The sequence below is a fragment of the Neophocaena asiaeorientalis genome, unplaced genomic scaffold, assembly GCF_003031525.2.
Source record: "Neophocaena asiaeorientalis asiaeorientalis breed wild unplaced genomic scaffold, Neophocaena_asiaeorientalis_V1.1 scaffold77, whole genome shotgun sequence".
Taxonomy (NCBI): domain Eukaryota; kingdom Metazoa; phylum Chordata; class Mammalia; order Artiodactyla; family Phocoenidae; genus Neophocaena; species Neophocaena asiaeorientalis.
The window spans coordinates 6681357-6695230 of NW_020174645.1; the positions used below are offsets into that span (position 1 = coordinate 6681357).

The 13874-nt window shown below is 41.2% G+C and overlaps 1 protein-coding gene across 3 annotated transcripts in view; it reads left to right on the forward strand.

The window, feature by feature from the left end:
- ANAPC5 (anaphase promoting complex subunit 5) overlaps window positions 1–10425 on the forward strand; it is a 35161-nt gene extending 24736 nt beyond the window's left edge. For 2 of the 3 annotated variants that reach the window (XM_024758613.1, XM_024758615.1), the window contains 6 exons: window positions 2639–2713; window positions 5350–5471; window positions 5932–6039; window positions 6123–6270; window positions 9534–9696; window positions 10094–10425. In XM_024758613.1, coding sequence (XP_024614381.1) covers window positions 2639–2713; window positions 5350–5471; window positions 5932–6039; window positions 6123–6270; window positions 9534–9696; window positions 10094–10305 — 828 coding nt within the window. In that variant the 3' untranslated portion in view covers window positions 10306–10425. Of the gene's footprint in view, window positions 1–2638; window positions 2714–5349; window positions 5472–5931; window positions 6040–6122; window positions 6271–6671; window positions 6746–9533; window positions 9697–10093 lie in introns of those variants that run through there. The other variant, XM_024758614.1, reaches the window with a different exon arrangement.
- Window positions 10426–13874: the final 3449 nt, after the last annotated feature.

Below are 13874 nucleotides of genomic sequence, written 5' to 3' on the forward strand. Positions count from 1 at the left end.
GAGTGTGGGTCCCAGCCCTATGTTTTCTTTTTTTTTTTTTTTTTTTGACGTTTTTTCCCCAACAACTTTATTGAGATAGAATTCACATGCCATACAATCCACCCATTTAAAGTGTCCCCTTGTGACTTTTTCAAGTAGGATTCTCCCCACTGACCCCAAGCTTAAAGAGTGGAATAACTTCCCTTTGGCTCTCTTTGAGTGATGTAGGGTAGAAGTTATTCCTTCATCTCCTGGAATGGAGAACCGCTTTACAAAAATCTGGTCTTGGCTCAATTCTTTAGCCTTAGCTTTCTCCAAGTTCAGTTGTTAATAGTTCTGTGATTTTTCTGGGGGTAATACCATGCTCTTTGGGTCTGTATTAATCTTTCCATCTCAGGGCTTATGTGAAAGACCTGCTGACGCCATTGTTGCCTGGCTTCAGTGGATGTGCTAGGAGACCTCTAATTGTACAGCTAGAAGACAGTCAGTGGCCACTTTATTTCAATTCGGTCTCTTTCCCCACCTCTTCTCAACCTGCCTTAGAAAGACTTTTCTAGTGTCAGAACATTGACCACGTAGATAAACCCACTGAGCTGATGACTGTCGCATTTTCAATTATACAGGTTAGACTTACACCTATGAAATTAAGCTTGGCCAACTGCGGAGAAGGCAGTTTTATCATGAATTTCTATTTGCTCTTTTATTTCCTTTGTGTTGTGCTTCCCGTTGTGTCCTGAAACTGATCTCTAGATAAACTGGATGCTGCACTTCGTTGTGGTAGTGACTGGGGCTTGGGTGAACCTAGAAGGAAGTTACGGGGTCTGAACTGCTGTTTGTGAGCTTCCTCCTGCAGCCCAGAGGAAGTGCTAAGAGATCCGGCCCCCTTTACTCTTTCTGCGTAACTCTGGTTCGTCGTGTCACATTCCTCTCCCAGCCTCAGGAAATGGCAGGTCACAATAGGAATGTTTTGGGGGAGTGCTGTTCTCTCTACTTGGCCTGAAGGTTTGACAGCCATCTAGATCCACACGCCGAACTCCGTATGGTAGTCATGGTAGTCATGAAAATAATTGGCAAGACTGGCCAGTTAAAATCACAAGAATAAAAAGATTAATGATCTTTTATTATAATTCAGTATACTTTCGACTTAATTCACTTCAAATAGAAGTTCACCTGTGGTCTAACTGAGCTTCTATATAGGCTGAAGATATACTACCTGATCAAAGGATAGGGACAAACTGAAAAGCTTTTGGGGGCTTAATAAGATAGACATTCTAGCAATATAAGAGTGTAAAAAAGACATGAACATGTATTCACAGAAAAAACATAAATGATTATAAAACATGAAAAAATTTCAATCTAGTCATTAAAGGAATTCAAATTAACACAGTGAAATAACCCATTTCATCAAACAAATAGGCAAAGAAGCTTAAATATCAGGGGAGGAGAAAGGTGTAGAATGCTGGTGTAAGAGTACTTGGTATGGGCTTCCCTGGTGGCGCAGTGGTTGACAGTCCGCCTGCCGATGCAGGGGACACGGCTTCGTGCCCCGGTCCGGGAAGATCCCACATGCCGCGGAGCGGCTGGGCCCGTGAGCCATGGCCGCTGAGCCTGCGCGTCCGGAGCCTGTGCTCCGCAACGGGAGAGGCCACAACAGTAAGAGGCCCGCGTACCGCAAAAAAAAAAAAAAAAAAAAAAAAAAGAGTACTTGGTACATTTCTGTATGGTAATTTAGTAATATACCTATCAAAAAGCTTAAAAGTGTCTACCATTTAGCCCAGCAATTTTACTTCTAAGGTATTATCCTAAGGAAATAATTGGACAAGTATGCAAAGATGTATCCACCAAGATAATCATTCTAGCATTTTTAAAATGGAAAAAATTGGAAACAATCAAAATATCCCAAACTAGGCGATTTTTTTTTTTTGGGGGGGCGTACGCGGGCCTCTCACTGTTGTGGCCTCTCCCGTTGCAGAGCACAGGCTCCGGACGCGCAGGCTCAGCGGCCATGGCTCACGGGCCCAGCCGCTCTGCGGCGTGTGGGATCTTCCCGGACCGGGGCACGAGCCCGTGTCCCCTGCATCGGCAGGTGGACTCTCAACCACTGCGCCACCAGGGAAGCCCGGAGATTATTTTGATTGGACTATAATTTATTTACCTAATAAAATACTGTGATGTATAGATTTGTATTTGTTGACACTGTAAAGATTTATTCATTCAAAAAATATTTATTGAGTACCTACCATGTGGTAAATAGGCAGTTTACAAAAATGGTATGTATACCTATTTTTGGAATACTTATATGTTTTATATTCATGTGACTATGAGAAGTTCAGAAGGATATGTGCCGAGAAATTACTGTGATTATCTTTGGTGGGATTAAAAGTAATTTGCCTTTTTCTCATTGTTCACATGTGTTTCGTAAGTTTTTTTCCTAGAGTGAACATGTATTACAGGTGTAATTAAAAAAAATTTTTTTTAATGTACAAGTGAAATACATTAGAGCCTAAAAAAAATGGCCCCTTGATATTTGACAGTCTCTGCCTAGGGTCGTCAGGCTGCTGCACCAAGAACAGGTGAGTCATACTCATGTCCTGTGAGTGGGATAGCAGGTGTGGTGTCAGCACAGGTGTGCTAAAAAAATCGTGGCTTTCTATTTTAGGGCTGTTTCGCTGCAGCTTCGGAAGTGTTAAAGCACTTGAAGGAGCGATTCCCACCTAACAGTCAGCATGCCCAGGTAACCTGCCTTTTGTGTGTCATCGATTTATTTTATTTATTTATTTATTTTTTTGCGGTACGCGGGCCTCCCACTGTTGTGGCCTCTCCCATTGCGGAGCACAGGCTCCGGACGCGCAGGCTCAGAGGCCATGGCTCACGGGCCCAGCTGCTCCGCAGCATGTGGGATCTTCCTGGACCGGGGCACAAACCCGCGTCCCCTGCATCGGCAGGCGGACTCTCAACCACTGCGCCACCAGGGAAGGCCTCATCGATTTATTTTTGAAAATACCATTTTTACTGTATTATTGTCAAAATAGGGTATTTTAGAGTCTCCCCTCAGCCTCTCGTGTCTTGATTCCTTTCTGTGACATCTGTGCTTTGAGGTCAACATAGGAGACTCTGTAAAATGCGTTCCAGAAGGCTGAGGAATAAACTCTGAGAAAAGATCAAAGTAGGGTACTTTTTTCATTCCTGTCTTCGTGGTTTTAAATTAGTATTCCCTATACCTCTAACTGTATGGGAATAAGCAAAGAAATCGTCAGTGTCCTTTGATAGATAAAGAATTAGGTCTCCGTTTTGTTACTCTGTTTTCTCCTACTTGGCAGCTCTAACCTTTTCCTCCCAGAATTGAATAACCTTTTGGCAAGATGTATGCAGAGGGAATGAACTTTATAAAGCAGTCCTAGGCACTCTGTTCCTTGTTGCACCAATTTCCATCTCTGATGGGGCCAAGAAAACTATTACGAGGGGCCTCTTTCTCTTCCTCCCTTTACCAAGTTTAGTATTAACTAAATTAGGGAATTTGAAATCATGAGAGACCATGGCCTGGGAATCTCCTACTGTTGGTCCCTGAGCCGGGGGTGGGGGGGCTTCTGTTCACATGGGTTGCTGGCCCCACCTCATTAGATATGGTGTGAATGCCCGTCTGCTTATGAGCTGTGCTGGGATCTCACTGCTGCTGGCTGTGATCTGAATTCAGAGTACCCAGACGGAAAGGTGGTAAGCAAACAAAATAGAAGCTAGTACCCAAGGATGCTGTGGGGAAAAAGAATTAAGCGTGGTTCTGTGGTAGTGCTAATGTGATGGAGCGGTTTCGGTTACTGTTCTAGGCACTTTTTAAGAAGGTGCACAGTAAAAAGAAAAAAAGACACAATTTAACTCACATTCTAGAAGAAACATGTATGGCTGATAAAGAGATGAAAAGATGCTCAGCCTGACAGTTGATCAAGGGGCATACAAGTGAAAAAATAGGAGGTATTTCATACCCAACAGACTGGCCAGAAGTAACATATCTGACACCACCAATTGTTGGTGACGGTGTGGAGCAATGAGTCATGTCATACACCGCCGGCAGGGAGTGTAAACTGGTGTGACCCATCTGGAGAACAAATGGGCACTGTGTTAAGGAGAAGGTGCCCATGTCCTGCAGCCCAGCTTTCCCACGGCTTGCTGTATACCCAGGGTAACTGTTGCACAGCACAGGGGATGATGTAGGGGAGTGTTTGCTGCAGCACTGTTCAGAAGAGTGAGAAATTGGAAGTACCTAAATAGCCATCAACATGAGAATAGATAAGTTGTTGCATATTCATACAATTGAAAACTATTCATCAGTGAAAAGGAATGAACTAGAACTACTTGTATTAACATGTGTAAGCCTCCCCAAAATAATGTTGAGCTTAAAAGCGAGTTGTCAAGGATGCGTACAGTATGATACTATCTATTTACACAAAGTTTAAAAACGTGTAAGATCATACTATATATTGTTTTTTTTCATACTATATATTGTTTAAGGATAAGTAAATATTTTGTAAAAGTATAAAAACATGATTGGGGGGACTTCCCCGGTGGTCCAGTGGTTAAGACTCCTCACTTCCAATGCAAGGGGTGTGGGTTCAATCCCTGGTCGGGGAACTAAGATCCCACATGCCGTGTGGTAAATAAATGAATGAATGAATAATCAATCGTCATAGGTCAGTCATTAAAAAAAATTCTTAAAAAAAAATGGGAATGATAAATAACAAATCACATGCTTCCTTTGAAAACAGAAAGAGGAGAATGGAATTTGCAAAGTACCTCAATAATGTGCAGTAGCATCCAAAGCAAGTAAAGCAAAATGTTGTGATTTGACAAAGTTGATGGTTGCGACACATGTTTTGTTATTTTATTCTTAGTGCTTTTCCACAGACTTGAAATATTTAAAAAAAAATTTTTTAATCTAAAAAAAAAAGTGTGTGAATTGTAAGGATATTTGTTAAGCAAGCGAAAATACTTTTATATTTCTGTTGAATAATGAGGTGAGCATCTGCCATTCTGTTCTTTGTTTTTTTTTTTTGGCTGTGTGCGGCCTTTCTCTAGTTGCGGGGAGTGGGGACTACTCTTCGTTGTGGTGCGCGGGCTTCTCCTTGCGGTGGGTGGCTTCTCTTGTTGTGGAGCACAGGCTCTAGGTGCGCGGGCTTTAGCAGTTGTGGCTCGCGGGCTCTAGAGCACAGGCTCAGTAGTTGTGGTGCATGGGCTTAGTTGCTCTGTGGCATGTGGGATCTTCCCGGACCAGGGCTCGACCCCGTGTCCCCTGCATTGGCAGGCGGATTCTTAACCACTGCGCCACCAGGGACGCCCCTGCCATTCTGTTCTTAACTGTGTTTTTTTTCTTACTAGTTATGGATGCTGTGTGATCAAAAAATACAGTTTGACAGAGCAATGAATGATGGCAAATATCATTTGGCTGATTCAATTGTTACAGGAATCACAGCTCTTAATAGCATAGAGGGTGTATACAGGTAAGAAATTTTGAAAATTCCAACCCCAGAATGAAGTAGTTCTCAAATGGCTTTATTCTTATTTGTTTTGTGTGTGACTTAATTGATTAGCTTAGGAAAAAAACCTTTTTTTTCTATTTATTACCTGTTTATTACAGACCATTAGAAAATACAAATAAACAAAATGGAGAAAGTTAAATAGTACCCAGAAATAATCACTAACATGCTATCTATAATTCCAGACTTTTTTCTTGTGTGCATGTATGTGTGTATGTGCACACATGTGCTCACACACACACACATACACACAATTTTTTTTTCTCTTTTAAGAAAAATTATATCAGACACAGTTATTCCCCTTGGGAGGTTACAATTACAGTCTAATTGGGGAAATAGAGATTCTAAACCTGCAAGTGACTCTACTTACAACCCTTGCAAAACATCAACATAACCATTTGTGTTTATTTTGTTTCTGTGTCAGAAAAGCAATTGTACTACAAGCTCAGAACCAAATGTCAGAGGCGCACAAGCTTTTACAAAAATTGTTGATTCATTGTCAGAAAATCAGGAATACAGAAATGGTGATCAGGTAAGGCAGGGCTTTTGTGCATCTCACCTAGGTGGTACTTTGTGCTGGTTATTGTCATCCCATGTCTTCCTCTTTGTGGGCAGTGTCCTGCTGTCTGTGGCAGAGCTGTACTGGCGATCTTCCTCCCCTACCATCGCGCTGCCTGTGCTCCTGCAGGCTCTGGCTCTCTCCAAGGAGTACCGGTTGCAGCATTTGGCCTCTGAAACAGTGCTGAACTTGGCTTTTGCCCAGGTAAGCTGATCTCTGTTTTTATAGCACATATTTGTGCTCAAGAACTGGTGAGTCTGTTACTACTCTTTGGTTTTGAAAAGGATAGTAATGAGCTTTTGCTTCTTAATTTTGAAATCTGGGAAGGTAGTGTCACTGTGCAAGCCTTCCGTGGAAGTCTGGAGTTGTGAACTTGGTGACAAGCTGACACCTCCCAGTGGTACTGGCTTTACCGAGCTGTGTATTTACTAACGAGGATGTGCCTCTTCATTGAGGACATTTGCATCATATTAATGACTTAGCTGGCCCAGAGCTATGCTTGATTTAACAAGAGAATGAATAAGGAAATGAGGAAGTCATGTGTTCATTGAAAGGTTTTGGAAGTTAAATTGTATTTTATGTTTGTTTTCTGTCTCTCCCTGTAGAATGTAAAGACCATGAGAGAAGGGACTGTTTTTTCCCTGCTATATCCTGTGGTACCTAATAGGATCCACACATAGTAGGTTTTTAATAAATATTTATTGAATGAATGAATTTTGAACTTACTGGAGGAATTTACTAACTAAAGCAGAGGTTCCCCAAACCATGCATCAGCATTGTTGGGGAGATTTTAAAAATATCTGCATATCTGGCCTTGCCTCAAACCTACAGAGTCAGAATCTCTAGGGGAGGAGCCTAGGAGTCTATTTTCCTTACCAGCTTCCCCAGTGATTTTTTTTTCTTAATTAAGATAAAATTCACATAACATAAAATTTACCATTTAAAAGTATACAGTTCAGGGCTTCCCTGGTGGCGCAGTGGTTGAGAGTCCGCCTGCCGATGCAGGGGACACGGGTTTGTGCCCCGTCTGGGAAGATCCCACATGGCGCGTAGCGGCTGGGCCCGTGAGCCATGGCCGCTGAGCCTGCGCTCCGCAGCGGGAGAGGCCATAACAGTGAGAGGCCCGCATACCGCAAAACACACACACACACACACACACACGCACACAAAGTATACAGTTCAGTGGTTTTTAGAATATTTACATTATTTTGCAAACATCACCACTGTCTAATTCTAGAATATTTTCACCACACCAAATAGAAAGCCCAGACCCATTATTTCTGAAGCAGTCATTCCCCACTTCCTCCTCCCTCCAGCCCCTGGCAACCACTAGTCTGTTTTCTGTCTCTATGGGTTTGCCTGTTCTGGATATTTCATATAAATGGGATCATACAGTGTGTGGCCTTTGTGTCTGGCTTCTTCGCTTAACATCATGTTTTCAGGATTCATTCATGTTGTGGCATGTGTCAGTCAGTTCTAGATTCCTTCTAATGGAATACTGTTCCATCAGATGGATACACTACATTTTGTTTATCCATTCATAAGTTGATGGACATTTGGGTTGTTTCCACCTTTTGACTATTATAAATAGCTCTTAACATTGATGTACAAGTTTTTTTCTGGATATATGTTTTCATTTCTCTTGGGTATACTTAACAGTGGGATTGCTGGGTCATATAGTTCTTTGTTTAACTTTTTTGTGGAACCACCAAACTGTTTTCCACTGCGGCTCTACCATCTCATATTCTCACCAGCAATGTATGAAGGTTCCACTTTCTCTATATCTCTGCCAGCACTTGTTATTTTCCATTTTATTAGTGTGAAGTTATATCTCATTGTGGTTTTGATTTGCATTTCCCTAATAAGTAATATTATGGAGAATCTTTTCGTGTGAGTACTGGCCATTTGTGTATGTTCCTGGAGAAATGTCCAAGTCCTTTACCTGTTTTTAAATTGGGTTGTCTAACTTTAGTTTTCAGTTGTAAGAGTTTTTATATATTCTGGTTGCTAGACGCTTGTCAGATATATGATTTGCAAATATTTTGTCCCATTCTCTGGGTTGTCTTTTCACTTTCTTTTTCTTTTTTTTTTTTTTTTTTTTTGGACAACCACTGCGCCACCAGGGAAGCCCCAGAGATTCTTTTATTTTTTAATGTTTGCTTTTACAGCTATAAATTTTCTTCTGAACACCGTATCCTATAGGTTTTCACTGCATCCCATAAGTTTTGGTATGTTGTGTTTTTGTTCATCTCAAGGTATTTTCTAATTTCCCTTGTGATTTCTTCTTTGACACTTTGACTATTTACGAGTGTGTTGTTTAATTTCCACATATTTGTGAATTTTTCAGATTCCCTTTTATTACTGTTTTCTAATTTAACTTCACGTGGTCAGAGAAGATATTTTGTATGATTTAAACCTTTTAAAATATGAGTGTTATTTTGTGGCATAACATATGGTCTATCCTGGGAGATGTTCCATGTACATTTGAGAAGAATATGTGTTCTGCTGTTGTTGGGCTAGTTGGTTTATAGTCTTGCTCAAGTCTTCTATTTCCTTGCTGATCTTCTGTTAAGTTTCTATCCACTATTGAAAGTAGAGTATTGAACTCTGAAACTATTATTGTTGAACTATTTCTCCCTTCAGTTCTGTCAGTTTTTGCTTCATATATTTTGGGTTTCTGTTGTTTGGTGTATATATGTTTATAATTGTATCTTCTTGATGAATTGGCCCTTTATCAGTATATAATGTCCTTTGTCTCTTATTACAGTTTTTGACTTAAAGTCTATTTTGTCTGATATTAGTATAATCAGTCCAGCTCTCTTTTGGTTACTGTTTGCATGGAATATCTTTTTTTACTATCCTTTTACTTTCAGCCTATTTATGTCTTTTAATCTAAAGTGAGTCTCTTATAGATAACATATAGTTTTATCATGTTTGCAAAAATCTGTTCTGCCAATCTCTTCCTTTTAATTGAAGAGTTTAAGCCATTTACATTTAATTTAATTATGGATTTGAAAGGATTTACTTCTATTTTGCTGTATTTTTCTATATGTCTTACATCTTTTCTTGTTCCTCCATTACTGTTTATTTTCTGTTAAATGGATGTTTCTAGTGTACCCTTGTTTATTTTACTATATATTTTTGAGTTTTTTTAAAGTGGTTCCTTTTCTCCTAGTGATTCTTATACAGCTAGTTCAACCTTTTTGAATCATCAATGTAAAAGGTTTTTGTAAAGACAGAGACCTTTCTATAATGTAAATAACTACTCCCTCCCTTATCTATTGTAGCCTGAAACCGATTGTCACACGTTATGTTTTCTAAGAGCGTGGTGCACATTAAAGATAGTGCATGTCAGGGAGGAAGTAAGCCAGACATTGCCATTCAGAAGAGAAGAGCCAGAAATGAAGCCCTTCCTGTAGTCGGCAGTGGGTGTGGGTGTGTATAGCACCATGATGTTTCTTTTTCAGCTCATCCTTGGAATCCCAGAACAGGCCTTAAGTCTTCTCCATATGGCCATTGAGCCCATCTTGGCTGACGGGGCTGTCCTGGACAAAGGCCGTGCCATGTTCTTGGTGGCCAAGTGCCAGGTGGCTTCAGCAGCTTCCTATGAGCCACTGAAGAAAGCAGCAGGTAGGAAACCATACAAAGATTGTTAGGTAATACTATTACAGAAAACTTGTAGAGAAGGGGAAAAGACATTAAACTTGGGACAGTATTTAAGTTTTGAGTGTTCACAAATATATGTTATAATTTCATGCAGCATTTAAAGTGCTTTCACTTGCATACTTGCATGAAGGTTGAGGGCAAGTGAATTGTTATTTTAACCCTACAGAACTAGGTGTGAGGCTGGAAATCAGTACTAAAGACTTAGTGGTGTTTTTTTGTTTGTCTGTTTGTTTCTTCTCAAAGAGTAGAATGTAAAAGTTTCTGGTATATGTTAAATCAATAAAAATAGATATTAAGCTTTGAAAACTATATGTGAAGCATTGAGTTAAATATGTGTGGTATTTTCCCCATTTTCCATCAGTTCTTGAGGCCGCCATTGAGAACCTCAGTGAAGCCAAGAACTATTTTGCAAAGGTCGACTGCAAAGAGCAGATCAGAGACGTCGTTTACTTCCAGGCCAGACTCTACCACACCCTGGGGAAGACCCAGGAGAGGAACCGGTGTGCGATGCTCTTCCGGCAGCTGCATCAGGACCTGCCCTTTCATGGGGTGCCCTTGATAAATCTTCTCTAGTGAGAACATCCCCACTGGACCACTGTGCAGAGTAGATGATTTTGGACTTGTTCATACTCCCTCCCTCCATATAAATGATGTATTTGATATCTGTCTTATCAATAAACTGCATTCTGATTAGTTTGTCTTATTTTGTTGCTAAAATATACATATTTGTTTTTTGTTTTCCCTTTTCTTTCTTTTGATAGCAAAGGATACCAACATTTTGTTAATAAGTGGCTGGTTTATTAATAACTTAGTGCAAGTGTTAAAGATTATGTTCTCTCTGGGCAAAGTTGCCAATATCTTATTAGCAGTTGTGCACACTCTCCCCCAGTGTGTAAATTCATTTTGCACCTATGCTCAGACAAGAGCTCTTTCGGGTATTGGTAGATCTCTCGAGGGGGTTGGTGCAGGTTTCTCGGAGGCTTGGATTTTCCTTTGGAAGCTCCCCTGTTTTGTTCTGCTGGACTGGTGCTTGGGTTGGGTCTGTGTGTACTTGCAAGCACATGTCAGTCCCTGACTGGAGATTAAGATGGGAAAGATCTTTTTATGGTTTTTGGACCAATGACAAGAAGCATGTTTCAGTCACTTTCTGGGGGTTGGCTTTCTCATATCTTCTGCATGGGTATATTTTTTCTATACTTAATAAATCAGGGATGATGATAAGGAATTCATCATGAATGAGGTGATTATAAGTTGAGAAAGGGTCTGAAGCTCAGAGGTGTGTGGATGCTATCGCTCAAATATACACTAATTTACATATCTCAGCCCTGCAGAAGCCAGTTATTGCTCTGTTTGTGTATTTATCTTACCCTTCAGTGTTCACAGAAAAATCCCCGTGTTTCAAATCCAAAACAGCAACCAGGAACCAACCAAATTTTGCAGCTTCTATCAGTGGCTCTTTCTCTGTTAAATTTAAACCTTCGGATGGGAAATAATTTATCCCCAGAGCTCTTCGAAACAGTGTAAAACAACTCCCACTCATTAGGGTGCGTTTGCTGGCCAAAGACAGCTGCTCTGAAAATAAGAGACTCCGTGTGGAGATAAAGACACTAATTAGTATGTTGATGTTTCAAAATCTTTCCTTACATTTATTTGAAAGGTTATATACGTAGATGGTAAAAATTAAATATTGTTAAAGGCTGTATAGTAAGATGTAATTCTTCCTCCCAGGAAGTAACCATTATTAATCAGTTTCTTTCGATTCTTCCCATATATTCTCTAATCTGATGTCATTTTTGGTCAATGTACTTAAGCTCCTTCCAATCTACGAAGTGATCTTACTCTGCCTCAGCGTAAGAAAGTTCAAGAGATGGGGTGACATAAAAACTAGACATCATTACACCTGACCAGGACCAGCTACATAATTTGTGGGGCCCAGTGCAAAGTAAAATTACAAGGCCTATATAATGTGTCAGGTCTTTGTTGCTGCATGTGGGCTTCCTCTAGCCGCGGGCGAGTGGAGTAGCGGGGGCTACTCTTCGTTGCGGTGCGCGGGCTTCTCATTGCTGTGACTTTTGTGGCGAGCACAGGCTCTAGGCGTGCGGGCTTCAGTAGTTGTGGCACATTGGCTCAGTAGTTGTGGCATGTTGGCTCAGTAGTTGTGGCTCGCGGACTGTAGAGCGCAGGCTCAGTAGTTGTGGTGCACGGGCTTAGTTGCTCACCAGCATGTGGGATCTTCCCGGACCAGGGCTCGACCCCATGTCCCCTGCATTGGCAGGCAGATTCTTAACCACTGTGCCACCGGGGAAGTCCTGAGGCCTATATTAAGTGGAGCGTTAAGCCAGGTACGGGGCCCTTCTAAACACACAGCCCTGTTTGACTGCACAGTTGGCATGCCCGTGAAGTCTCCTGCCCGACCCTGCTCTCAGCTTGCTGCACATTCACCCTGCCAGGCCTGCATCCAAAGCTAATATAAAGAGTCTGAGGCTCCCTGCCATCTGTGACTTAGATTTGTTGGCTGGAGCCTGGCTTCTTCAGGAAGGAATAGTGGGTTAAATGGAAAGTTGGAAACATCAGAGTGACCCAAAAACTCATAACTGTCTGGATTACAGCTAATTATCTTTTTTCCTGGTGGAGCATTTGGTGGGAGAAGGAAGAATCAGAACAGTGTAATTATGGGTGGTTTAATGTAGGGGTATAAGAATCAATGATTTGGTTAAATGGAGAAGGGGTTTGGTGAGTAGGGAACTAAAAGTAAATAACCAATGGGCATTTGGGTCTATACCAGAGGCCTGAGGATAGATCCTCAAAGGGGAAGAGAGGAGTGGGGTCATGACCCACGCCAGTGGCTTGGCATGATGGAAACTCTCCCCAGCAGGTTTGGTGTTGAGTGTTTCCAGTCCTGGGGCAGGTGGGAACAAACAGCTTAACACTTACAGAGTGTTAAATTATTTTCATTAAATATTAACACATTTAATCTTCATAACAGTCCTAAGAGGTAGGCAATAGTAATAATCCCATTTAACAGACAGAAACTGAGGCATAAGGAGGTTAAGTCACTCACAACCCAAGCTCACACTGTTAGTAGGTTGCAGGGCTGGGAATCCAACCTTGCTGGTGTATTACCCTAGAGCTGTCTGCTCCCAGAGTTTTCAAAAGTACTTTACTGTTTGGGGGAACATTCTTTTCGTTTGTTGAAAATATAATTGATAAAATCAGTTGTCATTTATCTAGTGCCCAGGATAGGCCAGACACTGTGCCAGGTACTTTCACACATATCAATACCATTTCTAATGCTTGTAAGCCAAATACCATTTTACAGTTGAGGAAACTTAGGCCCAGAGACGTGGCCTGACCCAGCCCCCTCAGCAGGGAGGACCAGTCAGGATTCAGTGCAGGTGTGACAGCTTCCTCAACCTACATTCTTTCTCTCATCACCAGGCTGCCTTTGTGTTTACCTATGTATCTTGAACACTTCTACTTGTTTAGAGTGTTTTAAACTTTGTCGTTTTGGGGTGGTCACACTGATTTTTTTCTTCCTCATAATACAGCGAAGGCAAATGAAGAACTTCGTCTGTGCTCCTGCTGACGTCTTTTATGCTGCTGTTTATGTTTGGGACTAACAAACATATTAATCTCACTGCCTGTTGACGAGAAACAAGAAACTTCTCAGGGTCTTCTTTCTTTCTCCCTTCCTTCCTTCCTTCCTTCCTCCCTCCCTCCCTTCTTTCTTCCTTTATTTCTTTCCTCCTTTCTTTCTCTCTTTCCTTCTTTCCTTCCTTCCTTCCTTCTTTCTTTCTTTCTTTCTTTCTTCCTTCCTTCCTTCCTTTCTTTCTTTCTTTGTTCCTTTTCTTTCTTTCTTTTTTCTTTCTTTCTTTCTTTCTCTCTTTCTCTTTTTTTATCCCAGCAATTTTCTACTGTCCTGTTGAGTGGGAAAGAATTCAACAAATAAGTCACATTGGTGTGATTAATCCTGCTGTCTCTATCCGGGTGTTCAAGATTTGGGAGGTGGAACATTCCAGTGGACAACGTGAGTAGAACACAGAACAGTTCAGAAAGGAAAAGACAAAGTCTTGGCAGGAGTTTATGATGCTGTGCTAGTGGGCGAGATAATTTGAAAGTCTTGCCTTTCATCCTCCCCCCCC